Raw genomic sequence first — 23,108 nt, 5'->3', positions numbered from 1 at the left:
ATTGAGTATTTGCTTTGAGATGCAGAGGGTCACCTCAGAGCAGAACAGCAACACCCCAGCTGCCATTAATTAATGCTTATTTCTGGTAAATTTTGGCCACAATGATAGCTGTGCATCTTGTCTCTTTATAAGTTAGAAAGATGCCAGACAGTGGTGGCACATAACTTTAATCCCAGCAAGTTCCAGGTCAGCCAGGGCTACATAAAAAAACCCATATCAAAGAAACAAAAAAAATGAAAATAATAAATTTTAAAAAATAATTGAGAAAGAATTCTTGAATTTCAAAAGCAGAAAAGACATCCCTACTACAAGTAAAATCCACACAAGGTTGGCAATGTTCTTGACTGCCCAGCCCACATTCATTTTTAACACCATTGTGGTTAGCAGTCTCGAATACAGGAAGTGCCATGCCCAAAATAATGAACAAGTGACGGTATAATCAGATACTTATGCCAAACAAAGGACAGACTATCTTACCTATTTATTTATTTATTTATTTATTTATTTATTTACTTACTTACTTACTTACTTACTTATTTACTTATTTATCTACTTATTTTCCATTTTTTCTTTATTATTATGTGTTTTAAATTTTATACATCAGCCATGGGTTCCCCTGTCCTCCCCCCTCCCGCACCCACCCCGCCTTTCCCTCAGCCGCTCCCCTCCATTCCCATCTCCTCCAAGGCCAAGACTCCCCTGGGGATTCCTTTAAACTTGGTGGATTCCCATTCTGTATGCTGTTGCTTTGTCTTGTTGACCATGTCCTTTGCTCTACAAAAGCTTCTCAGTTTCAACAGGTCCCATTGATTGATTGTTTCTCTCAGTGTCTGTGCTACTGGTGTTATATTTAGAAAGTGATCTCCGGTGCCAATGCAGTCAAGAGTACTTCCTACTTTTTCTTCTATCAGGTTCAAAGTAGCTGGATTTATGTTGAGGTCTTTGATCCACAAGGACTTAAGTTTTGTGCACAGTGACAGATATGGATCTATTTGCAGCCTTCTACACATTGACATCCAATTATGCCAGCACCATTTGTTGAAGATGCTTTGTTTTTTCCATTGTACATTTTTGGCTTCTTTGTTAAAAATTATATGTTCATAGGTGTGTGGGTTAATGTCAGGGTCTTCAATTTGATTCCATTGGTCCACATGTCAGTTTTTATGCCAGTACCAAGCTGTTTTTATTACAGTAGCTCTATAGAAGAGATTGAGGTCAGGGATTGTAATGCCTCTAGAGGTTGTTTTATTGTACAGGATTCTTTGGCTATCCTGGGTTTTTTGTTTTTCCATATGAAGTTGAGTATCATTCTTTCCAGATCTGTGAAGAATTGTGTTGGTAATTTGATGGGAATTGTGTAGAATCTGTAGATTGCTTTTGGTAAGATAGCCATTTTTACTATGTTAATCCTGCCTATCCATGAGCATGGGAGATCTTTCCATTTTCTGACATCTTCTTCAATTTCTTTTTTCAGGGACTTAAAGTTCTTGTCATATAGGTCCTTCACATGCTTAGTTAGAGTAACCCCAAGGTATTTTATAACATTTATGGCTGTTGTAATGGGTGATGTATCTCTGATTTCCTTCTCAGCCTGTTTGTCTACTGTATATAGAAGGGCTTCTGATTTTTTTTTGAGTTGATCTTGTATCCTGCAATGTTGCTGAAGGTTTTTATCAACTGCATCAGTTCTTTGGTTGAATTTTTGGGGTCACTCATGTATACTAACATGTCATCTGCAAATAGGGAGAGCTTGACTTCTTCCTTTCGAATTTGTACCCCCTTAATCTCTTTATGTTGTCTTATAGCTCTGGCTAGAACTTCAAGTACTATATTGAAAAGGAGGAGTAGAGGGAACAGCCTTGCCTTGTTCCTGATTTTAGTGGTATTGCTTTGAGTTTCTCTCCATTTAATTTGATGTTGGCTGTTGGCTTGCTGTAGATTGCCTTTATTATGTTTAGGTATGTTCCCTGTATTCCTGATCGCTCCAAGACCTTTATCATGAAGGAGTGTTGGATTTTGTCAAATGCCTTTTTTGCATCTAGTGAGATGATCATGTAGTTTTTCCCCTTGAGTTTGTTTATATGGTATATTACATTGATGGACTTTCGTATGCTGAACCACCCTTGCATCCCTGGGATGAAGCCTACTTGATCATGGTGGATAATTGTTTTGATGTGTTCTTGGAGTCTGTTTGCCAGAATTTTATTGAGTATTTTTGCATCAGTGTTCATGAGGGAGATCGGTCTGTAGTTCTCTTTCTTGTTGCATCTTTGTTTGGTTTGGGAATCAGGGTAATTGTAGCCTCATAAAGGAGTTTGGTAATTTGCCTTCTTCTTCTATTAATGAGTATTGGTATTAAGTCCTCTTGGAAGATCTGGTAGAATTCTGCAGTGAAACCATCAGGTCCAGGGCTTTTTTTGGTTGGGAGACTTTTAATGTCTGATTCTATTTCCTTAGGGGTTATTGGACTATTTAAATGGTTTATCTGGTCTAGATTTAACTTAGGTATGTGGTACCTATCCAGAAAATTATCCATTTCTTTTAGATTTTCCAGTTTTGTGGAGTAGAGGTTTTTGAAGTATGACCTGATGATACTCTGGATTTCCTCATTGCCTGTTGTTACGTCCCCCTTTTCATTTCTGATTTTGTTAATTTGGATGCTCTCTCTCTGTCTTTTGGTTAGTTTGGATAAGGGCTTGTCTATCTTGTTGATCTTCTCAAAGAACAAACTCTTTGTTTCATTAATCCTTTGTATTATTCTCTTTATTTATATTTTATTGATTTCAGCTCTCAATTTAATAATTTCCTGGTGTTTGTTCCTCCTGGGAGACTTTGCTTCTTCCTGTTCAAGGGCTTTCAGGTGTGCTGTCAAGACACTAGCATGAGATTTCTCCAGTTTCTTTCTGTGGGCATTCAGTGCTATGAATTTCCCTCTTAGCACTGCTTTCATAGTATCCCATAAGTTTGGGTATGTGGTGTATACATTTTCATCGATCTCTAGGAAGTCTTTAATTTCTTTCTTTATTTCTTCCTTAACCCATTGGTGATTCAGTTGAGGATTGTTCAGTTTCCATTAAATTGTAGGATTTCTGTAGTTTTTTTTTTTTTTTTTTGTTGAAATCTAACTTTAAACTATGGTGGTCTGATAGAACAGAGTGGGTTATTCCAATTGTTTTGTATCTGCTGAGATTTGGTTTGTGGCCAAGTATGTGGTTGATTTTAGAGAAGGTTCCATGGGGTGCTGAGAAGAAGGTATATTCTTTTTTCTTTGGGTGGAATGTTCTGTAGATATCGATTAAGTCCATTTGTGCCATAACATCAGTTAAGTCCATTATGTCTCTATTAAGTTTCAATTTGGCCGATCTGTCCAGAGGTGAAAGTGGGGTGTCGAAGTCTCCCACTATTAATGTGTGGGGTTTTATATGTGATTTAAGCTTTAGTAATGTTTCTTTTACGTATGTGGGTGCCCCTGTGTTTGGGGCATAAATGTTCAGAATTGAGACTTCATCTTGGTGGATCTTTCCTGAGATGAGTATGTAATTATCCTTCATCATCTCTTTTGATTGATTTTAGTTTGAAGTCTATTTTGCTGGATATTAGGATGGCTACACCAGCTTGCTTCTTAAAACCATTTGATTGGAAAGTCTTTTCCCAGCCTTTTATTCTTAGGAGGTGTCTGTCTTTGAATTTGAGGTGTGTTTCTTGTAGGCAGCAGAAAGATGGGTCCTGTTTTCATATCCATTCTGTTAGTCTGTGTCTTTTTATAGGTGAATTAAGTCCATTGATATTAAAGGATATTAATGACCAGTGATTGTTCGCTCCTGTTGTTATTTTTATTTTTTGGTGGTAGTGTGTGTGTACTTCTCTTCTTTGGGATTTACTGCTGTGGTGTTATCTATTGCCTGTGTTTTCATGGGTGTATCTGCCTTCCTTAGGTTGGAATTTTTCTTCTAGTGCTTTCTGTAGGGCTGGGTTTGTGGATAGTATTGTTTAAATCTGTTTTTTTCTTGGAAGGTCTTGTTTACTCCATCTATGATGATTGAAAGTTTTGCTGGGTATATTAGTCTAGGCTGGCATCCATGGTCTCTTAGTGTCTGCATTATATCTGTCCAGATCCTTCTGGCTTTCAAAGTCTCCAACGAGAAATCGGGTGTTATTCTGATGGGTTTTCTTTATAAGTCACTTGGCCTTTTTCTTTTGCTGCCCTTAATATTCTTTCTTTATTTTGTACATTTAGTTGTTTAATTATTATGTGCCAAGGGGACTTTTTTGGGGGGTCTAGTCTGTTTGGTGTTCTATAGGCTTCTTGTATCTTCATAGGCATTTCCTTCTTTAAGTTGGGAAAATTTTCTTCTATGATCTTGTTAAATATATTTTCTGTGCCTTTGAGTTGGTATTCTTCTCCTTCCTCTATCCCTATTATTTGTAGGTTTGGTCTTTTCATGGTGTCCCAAATTTCTTGGACATTTTGGGTCATGACTTTGTTGGTTTTAGTGTTTTCTTTGACTGAGGAATGTATTTCTTCTACTGTATCTTCAACACTAGAGATCCTCTCTTCCATCTCTTGCATTCTGTTGGTTATACTTGCCTCTGAAGTTCCTGTTTGTTTACTCAGATTTTCTATTTCCAGTATTCCTTCTGCTAGTGTCTTCTTCATTTTTTCTATTTCCCTCTTTAGGTCTTGGATTGTCTCCCTTGCTTTTTCATGATTTTCATTCAAGGATTTATTGTTTTCTTCTGCTTTAATTGTCCTTTCCTCTAGTTTTTTATAGCATTCTTCCCATTTTTTGTTTGTCTGTTCCTCTACTTTATTTTTGATTTCTTCTATACAAGGCTCTAGCCTCTTCATGATGTTACTTATAAGGTTGTTTCCTTCTGCTTCTTCCATTCCATGATGTTCAGGTCTAGCTGTTGGAGAAGGGCTAGGTTCTTGTGATGCTGTATTGCTCTTTATTTTGTTGTATGTACTTCTGCCTTGATGTCTGCCCATCTCCTCTTGGGTCCGTTCTTGGTCTTTTCAGTGTGCTTGGTCCAGAGTGAGTTGACAGATTTAGGGAGCCTCTCTCTGGTCCAGATGGAAGCTCTGGGCCAGAAGGGAGCGCTGGTCCAGATGAGAGTGCTGGTTGGATAGGAGCTGGGGGCCTGGACTCTGAGTCTTGGGAAGTCCCTGATGTCTCTTTATTTTGTCCATATGGGTGCTCCTCTTGTCCAGATGGGAGTTCCTCTGGTCTCTGGTCCAGATGGGAGTTCTGGGGTGGACAGAAGCTGGGGGCTGGTCTCTGAGTCTCAGGAAGTGGCTGGAGTCTCGGGCAAATGGCTGTGGGGGCAGGGTGTGGAGACTGCAGTGTCTGCCTGCAGTCTTAGAAAAGGGGAGCCTTCCTGCAAGGCCCGCCAATTGGCAGGCAACTGGTGCCACGTTGGTCAGGTCCTTCCGGGGTGACCTGTGTCCAGCGGTGGGACCCAGGAGCAGTTGCCTCTCTGACTATAACCCAGGCACTCACCCCTGGTCCAGATGGGAGTTCCGGGCCTATCTTCCCTCTTAATGTGGAATATCTGTAGCCTACAGAAACTGAAAACCAGATGAGGCCTCCAGAATTACACGGGTAGGTGATGGACATAACATATTGACTACTATCATCTTCAATTTATTTTTTATATCCTCATTCCTATCACCTCTGTCATTACCTCTCTAGGTTTTTAGGTGATGAAACAGAAATGAATGTAGTTGCTAGCACTAAGTTCCACATACTAATATGTAAAATTCACTGCTTGTCACTCATCTGGCTTAATACAGCCTGCTCCTATTTTGCCTTCATGGGGCCCAAGGATAACAGAAAATTGAGATTCCTATTGACTGTATGATAATCAACTTGTGGAAAGAGAGACGTTAAATAGTATGCCACATTGTGAACAAATGAAAATCGATGTCATTTTATATGAATGAAGACTTATAAAAAGTGTTGTATAATGGCACAGAAAATACTAGCTAAATTAAATTTCTGGAGATTTATTATTAAAATTGTATTAAATTAAAACCACCCAGGCTCCCATTTTCTTGATCCTTTTTAAAAATTTTACATTAGAAAGCTTTTAAATCTTGCACTATTTGAATCCATGAATATTCTGTAGTATATACAGTAATAAATACTGGGTATTTCTCAAAATTTTGTCATCCAATAGAAGTCAATAGCTAAGATTTTTAAGAGAAAAAATGTTTTTATTTTTCTCACTGGAAAACAGTGGACTTCTTTTTTGGCTTTGTAAGTGTCACATTTGGACGAAGGAACAATAATAATAACTGTGTAATCCAAGTGCAATACAGCAGGCTGCAGAGCACAAATGATTGTGAAAGTACAGTCAGAAGGCTGGAATTTAATATACCCTTCAACTGTTATAACCTGCATATTTTCAATAACTAATGAGCCACGATGCAGATGAATAATTTAATATGATCCATCCACTTCATAATGTTACTGAGAGGGAAACCTGGAAAACATTTTACCTTAAATGTTCAAATAGTTGGATAATCTTGGAGGAAAGGAAACAGAGAGGAAGGAAACCTTATGTTCCCATCTATGGGAAGTGTATTTCTCTAGCTCCAAAACCATCCAAATGGCAAAATGACGGGACTTGTTCTTCCAAGTTCAAGAACAATGTCTGCCTCTTTTCACAAACATTCAAAATCTTGTCAGGGAAGAGAAAGAAATGAAATTATGTATGAGGAGGGAGGAAAAATAGTCCAACTTTTTCTATTTGTTGATATAATTCAATACAAAGAAAATCCAAGAGTTTCTATTAAGAATTTTACTAGAAGTCATAAATTCAGTGATAGTGTAGAATGAAATGTTAACATAAACCAGTTACTTTTTTATACTCTCTATTCTCACTAATAAATTATGCTGGGGTCTGGAAAGATGGCTGAAAAGTTAAGATCACACCTTCATGCAAAGGACTCAGGTTTAGTTCCTAGCACCCACAATGGAGGGCTCACAAACATTATTAACTCTAGTTACAGGGGCATCTGACACATTCTTCTGGCTTCTACAGGCCCTTGCTTCATGGGTTCTAACTAGCTTGGTTGTCTTTGTAGGTTTCCCTACCATGATCTTGATGTCTCTTGCTCATAGAATCCCTCTTCTCTCTCTGACCCAACTCCAGGAGCTTGGCCTGGTGTTTGGGTGTGGATCTCTGCATCTGCTTCCATCAGTTATTACAGAAGATCTATAATGACAGTCTCTGGGTTTAGGAAAGAATCCTAGTATGTAGTGAGAGAAAACCAAGGTTGTTGAGAGAGACTGAGGATGGACTGTGATTAGGATCACAGGGCTCTGACCTCACACAGAACTTGTTTGTGTTCACACAGGCTCAGGCTCTAGTGAATTGAGGTCGGAGTGCTTCAAGATTTTATCTATTTTCCTTGCTGTTTCTTTCATTGCTTTGGAAACAACTTCTTAAAAGAGACTGTATGATGTTAATTAGCAAATAGCAATTGGATTCTTGATGTTTCCAAGTTTAAATTTAAAACTTCATAGGCTAAGATTTTATTAACCTCATTGTGTAGCTTCAATTTACAGTAGGCACATAAGATTCTACTCAGTCATGACCTAATAAGTGTTACAAGTATTTTCAAATGGAAATATTCCATTCCTCATTTTTAGGACTCAGATAGTGAACAGATAGGAGCAACCTTGACATTTTTGGTCACTCTTCTTAGGTGTGCCTCTTTGGTCTGAAAATAATTTAGTGTGTATAGTCTGTTTTCTTGTTGACCTATGGGCTAAGAACACTGACTTCTTAACACCACCTAACAGCCACATCCATGATGCTTAAAGAGTCTGTGCTCTCCCATCCTTCAATTTCCTAAATAGCTATTATTATCTCCCACTCTTCAGCCAAATCAATTTTGGTTATAATTAGTGGAAAGAAACACACGTACAAATAACAGAGATGGTACCAGACAAAATTCTTCAGGGAAAATAACATTGTATTTATTTCAATAAGTGATTAAAACTTTAGTGTCTTTCTTCCAAGATGATGAATGTGGTTCCAATTGCCTGTGAGTTGCTAAGTAGTATGGATCAACAAGAAGTAGTGTGTCTTATTAGCATCACCTCAATCATCATCAGCAGCAGCACTATCCACATTTAGGAGTTTCAGGTAGAAGCCATGACAAAGGGTATCGTGTTAATATTCATCAGAAAATGGAAAATTGGGGTGTTCAACAGCCCTAAAATATGAAAGAGAAATGCCCAATGTGGGCTCAATGAATTTGGTTCAAACAAAATATGTAATTATTGTTACTATAATTTATTATTATTTCTTGCTGGCTCTGGCACTGGAATGAATTTGAATTGCTTTATTTCCTGGTTGCAAAACCTGCCTTTCTTACTTTCACAAATGCAGCTTCATAAAAATATTTTAAAATGACATAAATAAGTTATTTAGGTTATAGTCCCGGGCCTAGGGGAAAACGTAAGTTTTCACATATGTGCTTCTGACTTAACTACATCTGTCAAACAAACGCAGGAGAGAAAATCCCAGAATCTTCTTCAGTTTAAATCACCTAAGGAAAATAGGTGCTAATTATGCATCTTTAGTAAAAGAATAAGTCTAGATATTTATCAACACAAAAAATTAAGAGTGCCTGACTTATGAGTTCTAATTTCAATTCTGCTAAATATGCACGAGTTATTTTTGTCATTCTGAATCTCACACAGTGTATTATGTTTAAATTGGTGACATTTAAAAGCCTTTAAAAAGTCTCCCATGTCCATGGAACTTTCCATATGTGTTTGTAGATCTCCTTATATTAATATCAATACAATATATAAAGTAATAATATTTACTAGCCATTTGATGCTTTCTCTCTCTTTGTATTATTTGATTATACTTTATCCACCATTTGCTCTATGCTAACAAAATTTAGTAATAAAACTACTAATTTTTAGCACAAACAATTGTGGATTTTCCAGTGCACTTTCAAGTACTATCACATTTATTTCCTTTATGAGTAATATTTCCCACCACAAGCAAATGGGTAATGAATTTTCCCCTTAAACAAGCAATAAATTTAAACAAAAACCTATAGGCAGCTATTGACTGCAATGAGAGGGAGAATTATTATGTTCTGGTGATGAGTCCCTTGTTTGGTTATTCAGTACCAAGGGGTCATCCCTGGAATCATATACACATAAGCTACACTAACAGACTTATCAGACTATATATATGTACACACACACACACATGTAACAGCACTAAAGAAAAAGGCCATCAAATTGAGAGGAAGGAAGAAAGGGGTGAGAGTGATTGGAGGGAGGGGAGGGAAGGGGAGGAATGATGTATATTTTAATTTTATATGTAAAATTTTATATTTTAATTAAAGTAATTTTAAAACAAGGCTTATGGAGGCCTTGCTTGCTCCTGTTTGTAACATACAGGTAGGGTCATGTTCTAATGTGGAGAATGAAAGAAGAAAACATTTTAAAGATTTTAAACTCTCTTTAGTGACTGTACTTATGCTTAGATAATCTTTCCTTGCTTTTGAATCCCTCACCAAAACTTTTAGCCTCTTCATGGAAACCTTTTTTTCTCTGAAACTCACCAAAAGATCCTTTGTGGGTTTCTGAACAAATTTGCACCAAAGGAAGGGAGAGGTTTAAAATTAGAAAATTGATGCAACGTATTTGTCAAATAACCTTACAGCGTTTATTGAAGTTACTTACGAGTTCATGGGAAAATATCTGAAATTTCTGTTCAGTCCATCGATGACTTCCATATCCTCTGGAAGCAACTGGAATTCAAGTACCTATCACACAAGGGGAAAAGACTTTCACAAATCTACTCTGTGAACTTGTCAATCATGAAAACCCAAGTTAATTATATTGGTTCAGATGCAATATTTAAAATAGCTGATAAATTTACAAAAATAATGAAAGACATCAAAAAATACACAGGTCATCAGGGACTATCTGGTGGAATAAAGAAAACGTTTTTCCTTTTTTTCCCGTATGATTTTGATTAATACATGGAGAATTCCACACAATGATTTTGAGCATATTCATTCCTTGGCTCCTCCTCTTACCGTTTTCTCTATTCTCTCATTCCTTCTTCTCCATCTGTGAGATTACTTTTTCATTTTCATCTTTCTCCATGGAGTCCATTTTGTACTGCCCACTTACCTTTAGTATTGAGATAGTCCTAGTATGTGGTTGGCTATAAGTGGTTACATAATTAACTCTCCTCTCAGTAGCTATCAGATATACCAATGGCTCCTCAGCTAGTGGTGTTATTACATGTACACCTTACCTTTTCTTGCTAGAATTCTGTGTAGCTGGAGATTGTAAATAGCTTGTGCATGTTGTTACAATCACTATGAGTTCAAATGCACCTCTGCCCTGTTGTGTTTGGAAAATACTATTTCATTCATGTTATCAGCCACCCCTAGTTAGATCTTACTATCTTTCTGCACTTTCTACTGCAAAGATCCATGAGCTTTGGGGTGAGATATATTCAAACTGCACTACTCGAGGAGACTCAAATATGGCTGGAGAAGGAACAAAGATGGCATCATTCAATGACTACATTACCATGTACTTAAAAGTTCTGAAGAATCAAGAAAATAGTTTTAAACATAGAAGTTAATCTGCCAATTTTCGTGGATATAGTTATATTTGAACAATATCCCTTTAAATAAAATTTAAGCCATGCATTGTCCAAATACAAATGATATCTTAGGACAAAAGAACTGGCTTGAAAAACACTTCATTCTTTAAATATGTGACTTTTCCTTTAACCTCAAAATGACTTTCATTAAAAAAAATAAAAAGGCCTCATGTAGAAAATACAAAGATCATCAATCATTTAAATTAACAAAGAATTAACTGACATTCATTGAAAATGAATAAGCATATAACCACTAAATTATGTGAAAATTTAGGGGGATGTAAAAGATAACCATAATAATTTACAGAATAAAAATTTCTCAATAGAGATGCTCTATTTCAGAAGGTAAAGATGTCATTTGTACATGTCTTACTTAGTGATGGAAACTAAATCTCTGTGTTGTCTCTCAGACAATGTTTTCTCTATTATTTAAGAGGGGGGGAGAAAAAGAATACCAAAATATATTGTATGAAAATTTTAATAAAAATAATTAATTAAAAAAATAAGAAATCATTTAATCTTAGAATTCAGGAGATAGAGGCAGGTGGATCTCTGTGAGTTTGAAGCCAGCCTGGTCTACAGAGTGAGTTCTAGGAAAGCTAGGGCTGTTACACAGAGAAACACTGTCTCAAACAACAAACAAACAATAAATAATAATAAAAAGAAGGAATATTTTATTAAAAGTAAAAAAAAATCAAATTTAGACAAAGATCAATGCAATGAATGCCTGGCTCCTAGATCCATGACTTGTGAGAGTATTCTAGCATTTATTGATATTTCTGGAAATGACCACATTTGTAAGCATTCAGTCTTGCCTTATGTTAGCAGTTCTTGAAAATCACAGTTGAAATTGCACATGCACAGGAAATGCTACAGACAATGATTTGTCAAAAAATTAACAGAGGTTTCCTAAGAAACTTATGGGTGAGGAAGAATACCCAGGTATAACATGAATCTTAAAAGGTCTTATTAATAGAAAACCCAGAGCCAGATATTGGGGTAAAAGCTAAAAGATCAGATAGGCAGAGAGCAAGCCACTAGTTCTTGCCCCTACAAAATCTTCCACCAATAAAGAGTGAGTTCCTTTTTCCTCAAGTCTTATATAGCTTTCTGTGTCCTGCTGTATTACTTGCTGGGATTTAAGGTCTGTGTTCTTCCCAAGCAAAGACATGAGATCCTAAGTTCTGGGATTAAAGGTGTGTGCCATCACTGCCTGGCTCTGTTTCCAGTGTGGCCTTGAACTCACAGAGATCCAGACGGATCTCTGTCTCTGGAGTGATAGGATTAAGGGTGTGTGCCATCACTGTCTGGCCTCTGTATCTAATTTAGTGACTGTCTCTGTCCTCTGTTCCCCAGATAATTTTATTAGGGTACACAATATATTGAGGTGCACAGTATATTATTACCCCCAGGGTTCTAGATAACCATAGCTCCCCACATTACCTGAATGTTCTCCTTCATCTCATTCTCTTCATAGCTATGAGCCAAGGCAATGACCCCACGCTGCACCTGGTAGCGAAGGGCAATCTGAGCTGGACTTTTATTGTGCTTTTTGGCCATGGCACAAAGAACTGGATCATTCAAAAGAAATGGGGCATTCTGGTCTACCCTAAAAGGCAAAGCAGAAATACTGAAACTGAGTGTTTGGTTTCTTAGGGGACATCCAAACACATTAAGGTATTGCTCTAGACAAGAGATCATCATAATTTTTCCCTTGACCAGAGGCATCAGTACTGAGAAGACTTTCTAAGATACAAATTCTCCGGTCTTCCTGAATCTGTTCAGAGTGAAGTTATGTAAACAGAGGACCATAGAAATAAAACTTGTGGTTATATGATACCTATGAACCATATCAATGACCAACATGATACAATAAGGGTGCAGTAGTGGCACACATACCTTGGTAGTAACCAATTACTCTGTAATTAGACTGCAGATCCTCCATTCAACAAGAGGGTGCCCTTGTCTGGTACTTGAAACCTAGCCAACTACTCCGTGACAATGAAGTCATGGATGTTAGGGGAGAACTTGTAACCACTACTTTACTAAAACTGTATAGTCCTTAAAAACAATCTAAACATTTGTTCTTATACCCACAAATAAGTGTAGTCTCCACCCCTCATCAAGGAAAGTTCTCTTTGTAACAGACAGAGACCACTATAGAAAACCGCAACCAAAACCCATAATTGTGGAGCCCAGTCTCTACAGATACGTCTGCAAAACACTCCTTAATCTACCTGAAGCATATGAAGCTGTGTAGAAGAGGGGTCAGAAGATTATAAGAGCCAGATCAGGAAGCATGTTGTGAAATTGTGTCTCCTAGTAATATCAGAAGCTACATCCATGAAGTCTCATCAATATGACTGCCCAAACATGAGCAGAACAAGCATAGCACCAATGAATATGTCAAACTAAATGAAGAAAAGCCCATAAGGCCTCAACTCTACACAAAAAACTGAGGAAAACTGGGACCAAGAGAGGTGGCCTTCCCTAGGGCAGAGCACACTAATTGGTTGTCCAGTGTCAAACAGTCACCTCTGAAAATATGTAAGCAGCATTATATGGGCCAAACATTGTTATGCTTGCAATAACAATTAGTAAAAACAGAGGTAATTAATTTGAAGAAAAGTAAGGGGGACATATGGGCGGGTTAGAAAGAGGAAAGGGAAAAATGTTACAATTAAATCATAATCTCCAAAAAACATGTTCTGCTTATTACCAGATTTTAGGGCGCTGAGATCCCAGGGCTCCATAGGCAACCAGAACAATATCTTTTGACTTGCAGAAATCCAACAGCTTGCTCTGGTTCAGATAAGGATGACATTCTACCTATAAATGGACAATATAGAAATACATTGTACTATAAGAAATTCTATTTAATAAAATAGTTTTCTACTGTGGCAGTGTGTGTTTGTATGTGTGTGTATATGTGTGTGTACATGTGTATATTGGTATCCTTTGAGCGTAGAAGGTGTTAGATCAATCAAATCTTCAGAAGAGCAGCAAACACTCTTAACTTTCGTTCCATCTCTTTAGCCCCCAAAGTGTCAATATTAATATGAAAAGAAATATAAAAAGTAAAGAGAAGTTAAACAGAAAAATATGTGCAACATGACATTGGAATTAAAGAAAATAACATGACTAATTTCTTTTGTAAATTGATTTCCTATCAGTGACCCTTATTCCCTGGTTGAAAGTTATTGAAAAGTAAGTTAGAATAGAAGACACATGTGCTTAAATGGTAAATGGTTGATTTGATTGCAGAAGACACAAAAGAGATGATGACTAAGATGTGGTCAGGAACAAGGTTAGCTTGTGTTCTGTGAGTTGACTTCATCTACCACTAAAACCACTGTAAGTGGGTAAGTTGTCTGTCTAACCTGAGTCCTTTTATAACAAGCATCCAGTCAGGAGCTATGCTTTTGGCGCTAAGGTCACATTCATATCCACAGACTTTTATATTCATTGGGCACTAAAAGCATGCTGCCATCATTACTAAGACACCATCAAGAAGAGATACAATTGAGAATGTGCAATGTGCTCTGAGACAGACACTGCTGTGAGAACCTTGTATTCTATAAATCTAAGATGAATGGGAAGTGGGAAGGGATGGTTCCCTGCTGTATGACAGAAAGAAGACCATGAAGACCAGAAAAAGGGGCTTGAGAGTTCTCACCTGATTGCACACAGGCTTGTACTTGAGCCCTGGCTTGTTCAGGATCATCTCTAACAGCCTACGGTTAAAGTTGGACACCCCGATGGACTTGACAAGTCCTGCATCCTTACACTTCTCCATGGCCTAGGGAAGGAGGAATTGTTTAGGGCATATATACATTTATAAAGTGTATTGGCAAGTTTTATGTCACATTGACACAAACTAGAGTCATTTGGGAAGAAGGGCTCTCAATTGGAAAAAATGTCCCCCTAAGATTTGCGTGTAGGTGAATGTGTAATATTTTCTTAATTAGTGATTGATGAAGGTGGGGGGACTCAGCCTATTGTAGGTGGTGTTATCACTTGGAGGGTGTTCCTGGATGGTACAATCAGGCAAGCCAGCCAGTAAGCAACACTCTTCCATGGTCTCTGCTTCAATTCCTGCCTCTAGGTTCCTACCTGTTTGAGTTTTCCTGACTTCACTCAGTGATTGACTGTGATGTGGAAATAAACCTTTTCCTCTTCAAGTTTCTTTTGGCTATGGTGTTTTATCACAGAAATAGAAACCTTAACAAAGACATTTGGTTAATATGAATGAAAAATGGAACTGTTAAAAGAACTGTCTAGAAATGGCAATGTACACTAAAAACAAAAGCAAACAAAAACAAACAAACAAAAAACTCTAAACATAAAGTACTTAAAAAATAACTGAACTAAAAGAAAACAAAGAATCCCATTTTAAAATGTGTTATGGAATAACCCTAGGTTCCCCTTCTCAGCTTGTCACCTTATCCTATCCCATACCTCTGGTGGAATCTCCTATGCTATCAGAAGTCAAACCAGCATCCTGAACCTCAGAAGCCCCCAGGCCAGATTGGTTACCACACACATAGCTAGAATTTCAGTCCCAAACTTGGGCAGCATCCACCTGCTCGACCAGAGGTCAGTCAAGCCATCAGAAGCCCATCCCCCAACGTGAATGGAGACTCTCTACCCAACCACAAGCCATGGCAGTCAGAAGATCAAAGAGGAAATATAAACCAAGGAAGAAAACATTCATTCAACAAGGACAAATCCAGGATTTGGCACCTAAACCTATAATAACTCCAGATGTCTAAATATAAGAATACAAACATCCCAGGAACTATGCTACCACCAGAGCCCAGATATTCCATGACAGCAAAACCTAAATATTCCAACACAGTGAAAGCATATGAAAATGACCTTAAAACCAACTTTATGACAGTGATTGAGGTCCTTAAAGAGGAAATAAATAAACCTTTAAAGAAATCAAGGAAAAGGCTGAAGAAAGGGAAGATATCAATGAATCTCTTAAAGAATGTCTAGAAAACTAGTGGACAGAAATGAATTTTCAAATCTGTTCAAGAACTGAAAATGGAAATAGAAGTAATAAAGAAACAAACTGAAGGAATTCTGGAAATGGAAAAATCTAGGTAAGTGAACAGGAACTACAGATGCAAGGATCACCAACAGAATACAAGAGATAGAAGGGAGAACCTCAGACATTGACACAATAGAAGAAATAGAAACATTGGTCAAAGAAAATGTTAAATCTATAAAATTATTGACATAAAACATCCTTGAACTTGCTCTCTAGACCAGGGTGGCATCAAACTTAGAGACTTGCCAGCCTCCCCTTTCCCAGTGCTGGGATTAAGACATGCCTCACCACACCCAGTTCTAAGCTTTTCTTTAGTTTCTTTTCACAAATTGGAAATTTAGCAGGGTGGGATCTTGTCCTGAGGTCACCACTCTCTTTATTCTATTTGTTAATCTGTTTATCTCTTTGAACACAGAATTTAGTGCTACTCGATTTTTGATACTCGTTTTCTCCTCAAAATTTACATTTTGTAATTTCCTCTGCACAGCTTGCTCCTTTTTGTTATAAATCTTCATTAGAGTTACCACTATTAACCACACAACAGAATCTATACTAGGCTGTTTTGAGATTTCCTCTGCCAACAGAATTAATCCAAAACTCTTCACTTTAGCCTCAGGCAAACACTTGAGATAAAGGCAAAAGGCTGCCACTTTCTTCACCAAAATATCACAAGAATGCTATCTAGACAACATACTAAAATTCTTCTCCTCTGAAACCTCTTGAGTGAGCCCCCAATAGCTCAAATAACACTTAGCACCACTGTCTTCCATGCTTCTACTAGTATGGTCAATTAGACAGTGATTAAAGCATTCCACTGCTTTCCTAACCATGACTTGCAAAGTCCAAATTCCTTTGAACAAAAACATGGTCAGGCCTTGAACCTGGGGCCTGGCCCCAGTCCCTGGTGCCAACTCCTGTCTTAGTTAGGGTTTCTACTGCTGAGAAGATACACCATAGCAACTCTCATAAAGGAAAATATTTAGTTGAGGTGTCAGCTTACAGTTCAGTCGTGTACGATAAAAGAACTTCCAGACATATTACCATCTCTGATCTCAAGCTCTGAAACAAAGCTATAGTAATAAAAACCTTAATGTATCAGCATAAAAACAGACATGTTGGGCAGTGGAATCCCGTTGAACACCCAGATATAAATCCACACTTCTATGGACACCTGCTTTTCAACAAAGTAGCCAAAGTTGTATATTAGAAAAAAAGAAAGCATCTTCAACATGGATTAGATGGTGATTGCAGACTCCATCCCCTAGCTGAGGAACTATTGTCAACTGATGGGTGCAGGAGAATCAGTTTTCATCCTGTTCAGCTTCTGATAAAGTACTCATCTTACAGTACATTACCCCTGTACATACAAGCAGTACTAAGTAGACTCAGTGGGTTTAAAGTAGAGTACATGAATTTGCGGGACAGTGCTGGTGAGGAGGAGTTGGAGGGGGAAGATTTTATTAAAAGACACCTGTGTATGATATTACAGAGAGACATCTTCCAATTATACTCTGGTCTTCACTTCTACTTCTCTTACTCAGTTATGTATTCTGTTCTGCTACTTCAGGAAAGTCCCTGTGAACACAAGATGCTCACTAGACTCAAGGGTCCATATTCCATTCTCATAAGTGAAAACATGGCAAGACTCTCTCTTTTGGGTTTCTCTGAGGTTTCACCTTCATGTACTCACCTCCCATGTAGCACAGAGATCTACAGTCTCAAATAATATTTTTCCATTTTCATTTTTTGTATACGTCTTCTCTGATGGCTGTAATAAAAGCACTTGTTATAGAAATCTCAGTAAGTACATTCATCCCACACATTGCAGTAGACTTAGAAATCTATTGGAAATAGGAAAGTAAACATCCATGAAATAAGTGGTATACCACACCATCTCTCATTTATATAGACAAATTTAATTAGGCTACATGATGCAAATGACATACCTTAATTGACATTGGTAAATGAATAATATAGAGGTCAACATAATCTAGTTGAAAGTTTTCCAGTGATCTTTGTAAGCAAACTTTGACTAGTTCTGGTCGATGGAATGTAGACCAAAGCTGCAGGGTTAAAGAATGGGCATTGTCTTAGTTAAAAGTAATAATTGAGAAATTTTGTAATGAGTAGAAAACAATAACCATGGGGCATACTATTTATTTCAATTGAGTTATTTGATCTGAACTATCTATGTGAACTTCAGAATATTACTGGTTATTCTTAGTTAATCCAACTAATACGGTAAAGACACTACTAAAGGGGTAAAATTTATCAAGTCATAATGCTCAAATATCTGAATGATATGTAGATGTTACAAATCGAAATTTCTATAAGCATCCCATCCTCGCAAGTCCCTGGAAATGTGTTAGCATATGTTTATTAATACAAATAATGAGAAATATGTTATGAACATTTAATAACCAGTGGGCACAAATTTTCATGATTGGATAGATTTTGTTTAACATTCCATGAACTCTGATGTGTTGTTATTTTTGGTAGGAAATAAAATATTTAATATTCTAAATGTTCAGGATTTTCTAAGCTGCCCAAGGTATAAAGAAAACCCAAATTTTACCAAGGCTATTTCTGAGTTCACAGATCAGACTGAATCATACTGTATTGAGCCTGGGCTCAGGAAAGAAAAGAATTTGAAAGCCAATGTAGAAAGTAAGAAGCCTGTGGTTCTCTGTGATTAAAACTAAGCCTTGAATGAAATACATATGTGTATAAATGTTATACCAACAAACACATTTCACCAGCTAGAAAGGCAATAATATAATTTTAGATTCTTTTCATCACATTTCATTAATTCATATACCATCCTATTATACACACAACACCTTTGTAGTGAGGAATATATCTTCTCTCTTCACAACACCATCTGCAATCTTTCTTCGAATAGCCTGTCCTGTCTCCTTTTCATTTTGGTACACATAAGCAGAATCAATATGGCGGAATCCAATATCTATTGCTATTTTAGTAGACTCCAAAATCTTACTCTTAGGAACCTAGATGGAAAAGCAAAATTATAATTTGGACATAGAAGAATGAGATGTGTGTTTTTTAATATCATCTTCAAGCCTCTTAATTAAATGACAAGGGACTAATTTCTAGAATGCAATTTCCTGATTTTCTTCTCCATAAGGCTTACAGAACTTCCAGTGAACAACAATGAAATACATAGGCAGAAGCAATCATTCCTCCAAGAGTTTACTTTAATCTGTTGTGGGGTATTCTCCAGACAAGACTGCTCAGACATGGGTTTAAGCCAATAGAAACCCTTTATTTACTGGCCAGCAATCACACTGGGTGTTCAAGATCCCAGTGTAGTACTGAGTCTTCTTCAGGGTGAGCTTTCAAGCACAAAAAAAACATTTCCTGGGTTGACATATTCAATTAACAAGAACAGTTAGCCAGAAGCAGAACTACAGAAGCCAAAAGCAAGGTTAGTACATTTAGAGACTTTCCTAATGTGGATTTGATAGATTAGGTCTTTGTTTCAGTTTTGGCAGAATTTTCATTTCACTAGCCTTGAAATATGACAATGCATGAGAATGTATCTACAAGAAAATCTCTTAAATCATGCCCTAAATTTTCTCCAAGAACTGATTATCTTCCCCCCTATGCTAGCACACAAAATATTCTACTCATCCAAAGAAAATCAGATACACATATTCACTGCTAGTAGAGGCAGTCAAGACACAGTTAATATTCTCAATAGTTATAACATTGAAAACAAAAACTAAATGTTAATAAGTGAGATTGATGAGGACTTGAATTGATACTGCCATGATATTTTAAATCTTAGAAACATAAACGGTTAGTCTGAGTCACCAAACAAATCACTGGTGTGAAAATTTATAATCTATGAATTCATGTTTAGAAATGTGAAATTACCCTCATTGTGTAAGAGATTTTTGCTGTACCTGTAATCACTTAAAGCACAAATTCATTTTGTACAGAGACTGGTCTAAGGTAGAATTTTAAATTATTGCCATTTCTTTACATTTGGATAATGGCTTGAAAGTTCACATCTTAGGGGTGAAGCAAAAATCTAATACATTCATGCCCATACAGTTAAATGATTTTAGAAACTTTCCTTTCTTAATAAAAGTACAATGAAAAAATGATGATTTCCATGTTCTTCTCCCAACACCAGTCTGACTTTCTTAGCTTTATGAAGGACTCATCAAGGTAAAACTTTAATAGAATACTTCATTCCATTATGCCCTTTGCATTATGGTTACTTCAAAACAACTGAGTTGTGCATTAATATTCATAATTATGCAAGATATATGGACATGAAATTCAGTTAACTTGTCTAAATTTATACAGTTGAGCAGTCTAAGGAAGACTTTAGACTATTAATTTGCTTCTAGGCTACTAAGTTCTCGACTTTGTATACTTCATGTCACAATATCATCTTTATCACCACAAGAGCAAATAGTTCATATCAGCTTCCATGCATTAAAGCTTCCATAGTTTTTATATTTTACAATCATGTGAATTGCCCACAGTTGTCAGTATTGCATAGAAAATTCTACTTATCTCAATTCCAACATTTACTGGCAGTTGCTGAAGGCTTCCCTGCAGAACAGAACAAGTATTCCTCTACCCATTATTCTATGTTTTACATTTCCAGTAACTTTTGACACATCTATTTTCTAGCATTTTTTCCTTACTGCAAGTAAGGAAGAAATATATCCTGAATTGTAGGAACAAACAGAGAAATGACTCCCAATTTAATAGTATCAAGTCAAGGAAGCTGTGAGGCACTTGTGGAGTAATGACTTTCATCTTTAGAATTTAGCTGGCAAATGAACTAAAATAGGGAAAACACGGTGCCCAGAACAATCACCAACAGCATAATCAGAACCTGTTAGGGTATGTTCTAGTTATTTTTATTCTTAAAATGAAATAGTCCCAGCTATCAGAAATTGAAAACCCAAGATGAAAAAGCAGAGTTCAACTCCCACATATCATAGATCAATTTTCTTTTGAGACTCTCCATCCCTAATCCTACATCTTTTGTTACCTCTGGATTTTGAGCAGTGCCGTAGCCCAGTATAGGCATAATGTGTCCATCATTGAGTCCCACACACTGCTGTTTAAAATTCATTGTTCTTCACTCTTCTTATTGTGAAGGTGGTGTATATATAATTATCTCCCAGTCATGCATGGTTGAAGGTACAGGCAGAGCCTAATTCCTAGAATCCGTTCAATGTTTAACCAATGGCTTGTGGGAGGAGTGAAACGATACAAAGCAACTCATGATTAATATTCAGAACCAATTTATTTTATTTATATGACTGTGGTTTTGCCACTGAGGGGCCCACTGACCATCAGGCTCTCATCAGGTCAGAAAAAGGGAGAGGAGAGGTGGACAGGTGAACTATTGGACAGATGTGTAGACACACATGGGAATCTTATCTGAGGGCCAAAGCTCGATTCTTCGTTTCATTTTTCTATTTCCTGATTGTTCTCCTCTGTTTTCTCTCTGTTTTTTTCTTTTACCCTGTTGCTTTTCTTTTACATTTTCTACCAAATCTAGGCTCTCCTAATGTTCTCCTATTTATTTCCCTGATCATTCCCTTCTCTTTCTTTCCTGATGTTTTTCCTTCTACACCTTTCCTTCTTACTCAATCTCTTATTTTTTCTTACCTTCTTTATACCTCCTAATCCAAAGATTTACACAGGAAATGATTACTTCACAACCAAAAGTTACATATTTTCCAAAAAACTAAATATTTACTATTGAGAGCTACTGGTAGCAAAAGACCATGGGAGTATATAGCAAGTGACAACTAGATTTCAGAAGGTCAATCTATCAGATTTTCTGGATGATTTGTTCTTTTTCTTTACATGTCTCATTTGTCCAGTGGTCTTCAGATTCCTTGGCTGGATGCCTTCATTCTCCTGAAAAGACAAAAACAAAACACTTCCCCAGCTCTAACTTTGGGGAGGTTCCCTTTTGGCAAATTATAGCTGAACAAATGAGAAGCATTTGTTAATCTTGTTAAGTTAGTTTAGAATGAACAGCCATGCTATTTGATGAACTATCTAATCAAGAAGTCTCTTGTTCAAATCAAACCTTTATCAATTTTGATGGTGGACCATGGCTTTTCTTCTGCTGAGGAAACAAAAGCAAAACCTCTTCTCTAATGTAACACATATATTGGTTTCCATTTTGAGGTCAGCAAATCTTTAAAGAATACAGGATGATTTAACTCTATAGATTTTTTTTCTATTATCCAATGTCTTTCCACAGCTGTTGTTCCTTTCTCATTAGCATTTAGAATATTCAAAGTTAATAAAGCATTGTGTAATCAATTTCTAGGGACACTTATTACCCCTTTCTGTTTATTTAGCATACCTTTTAGTGATCAACTTGATCTTTCTATAACTGCTTGTCCTGTAGGATTATGTGGTTTACCTGTAATATGCTTTATTTTGTAATGAGTAAAAAAGCTGTTTCAGTTAACTAGAGACATATGCTGGAGCATTGTCAGTCTTAATTTGTACAGGTATATCCATGATGGCCATAACATCTAGCAAATATGTGATTACAGAACCAGCTTTTTCAGGACTCAAAGCACTTGCCAATTAAAATCCTGAATAGATATCAATGATGTGGTGTACATATTTTAGTTTTCCAAATTCTACAAAATGAAACATTTCCATTTGTCAGATTTCATTCCTTTGAGTACCATTTGGGTTACTTCCTGTAGGTAGTGGAGTTTGGTTGTATACAGAACAAGTAGGGCATTTCCTTATAATTTCTTTGGCTTATTGCCAAGTGATGGAAACTCTTGCTATTAACATGGTGTTTTTTTATGAAACGCTAGGCCTCCAGCACATTTCCTATCAATAGTTGATCAATTTCATCATTACCTTGTACTAGAGGGCCTGGCATACGCATATGAGACCGGATGTGTGTCATATATAAGGAATGATTCCTGTTCCTGATTATTTCTTGTAACTGAATAAATAATGATACTAATTCTTACTCAACAGGAATCAATTCAGCAGATTCAATCCATGTGTCCCTCTTTGGGTCCTCCTTGTTACCTAGCTTCTCTGGAGCTGTGGGTTGTAGTCTGGTTATCCTTTGCTTTACATCTAGTATCTACTTATGAGTGAGTATGTACCTACACAATGGAAAACATCAGTAATCCATCTTTGAGGAATGTGGGTGTTGGTTACTTAAGACTACTTCCTGTTGTTTGGGGTTACTAAAACCTCTTTTGGAACCTTAAGAAAATTTGGATAATTGCTAAATCTTTTCTGGAGAAGTCTGTGAGGCTGAATCATCTCAGCCAGCAATATTGATTTGGATGTTGGATCTCTGGGAGAATCTATTTTCATTGGTGTCTGGTCCCCTTACTCTGAA

At 36.8% G+C, this 23,108-nt stretch overlaps 1 protein-coding gene across 5 annotated transcripts in view; it reads right to left on the bottom strand.

Moving 5' to 3' along the window:
• LOC118584099 (estradiol 17 beta-dehydrogenase 5-like) overlaps positions 1 to 22,540 on the bottom strand; it is a 37,337-nt gene extending 14,797 nt beyond the window's left edge. The window contains exons 1-10 of one of the 5 annotated variants that reach the window (XM_036188081.1): positions 22,526 to 22,540; positions 20,754 to 20,819; positions 18,559 to 18,726; positions 17,665 to 17,781; positions 17,409 to 17,486; positions 14,339 to 14,461; positions 13,382 to 13,491; positions 12,106 to 12,271; positions 9,723 to 9,805; positions 8,185 to 8,227 (exon numbers count right to left, since the gene is read on the bottom strand). In XM_036188081.1, the coding sequence (XP_036043974.1) occupies positions 8,185 to 8,227; positions 9,723 to 9,805; positions 12,106 to 12,271; positions 13,382 to 13,491; positions 14,339 to 14,461; positions 17,409 to 17,486; positions 17,665 to 17,781; positions 18,559 to 18,726; positions 20,754 to 20,819; positions 22,526 to 22,540 (969 nt within the window). Of the gene's footprint in view, positions 1 to 8,184; positions 8,228 to 9,722; positions 9,806 to 12,105; positions 12,272 to 13,381; positions 13,492 to 14,338; positions 14,462 to 17,408; positions 17,487 to 17,664; positions 17,782 to 18,558; positions 18,727 to 20,753; positions 20,838 to 22,525 lie in introns of those variants that run through there. The other 4 variants (XM_036188080.1, XM_036188079.1, XM_036188082.1 and 1 more) reach the window with 4 other exon arrangements.
• Positions 22,541 to 23,108: the final 568 nt, after the last annotated feature.

Source organism: Onychomys torridus, chromosome 5 (genome assembly GCF_903995425.1).
Source record: "Onychomys torridus chromosome 5, mOncTor1.1, whole genome shotgun sequence".
Lineage (NCBI taxonomy): Eukaryota > Metazoa > Chordata > Mammalia > Rodentia > Cricetidae > Onychomys > Onychomys torridus.
This window is presented reverse-complemented; position numbering and strand designations above follow the sequence as displayed.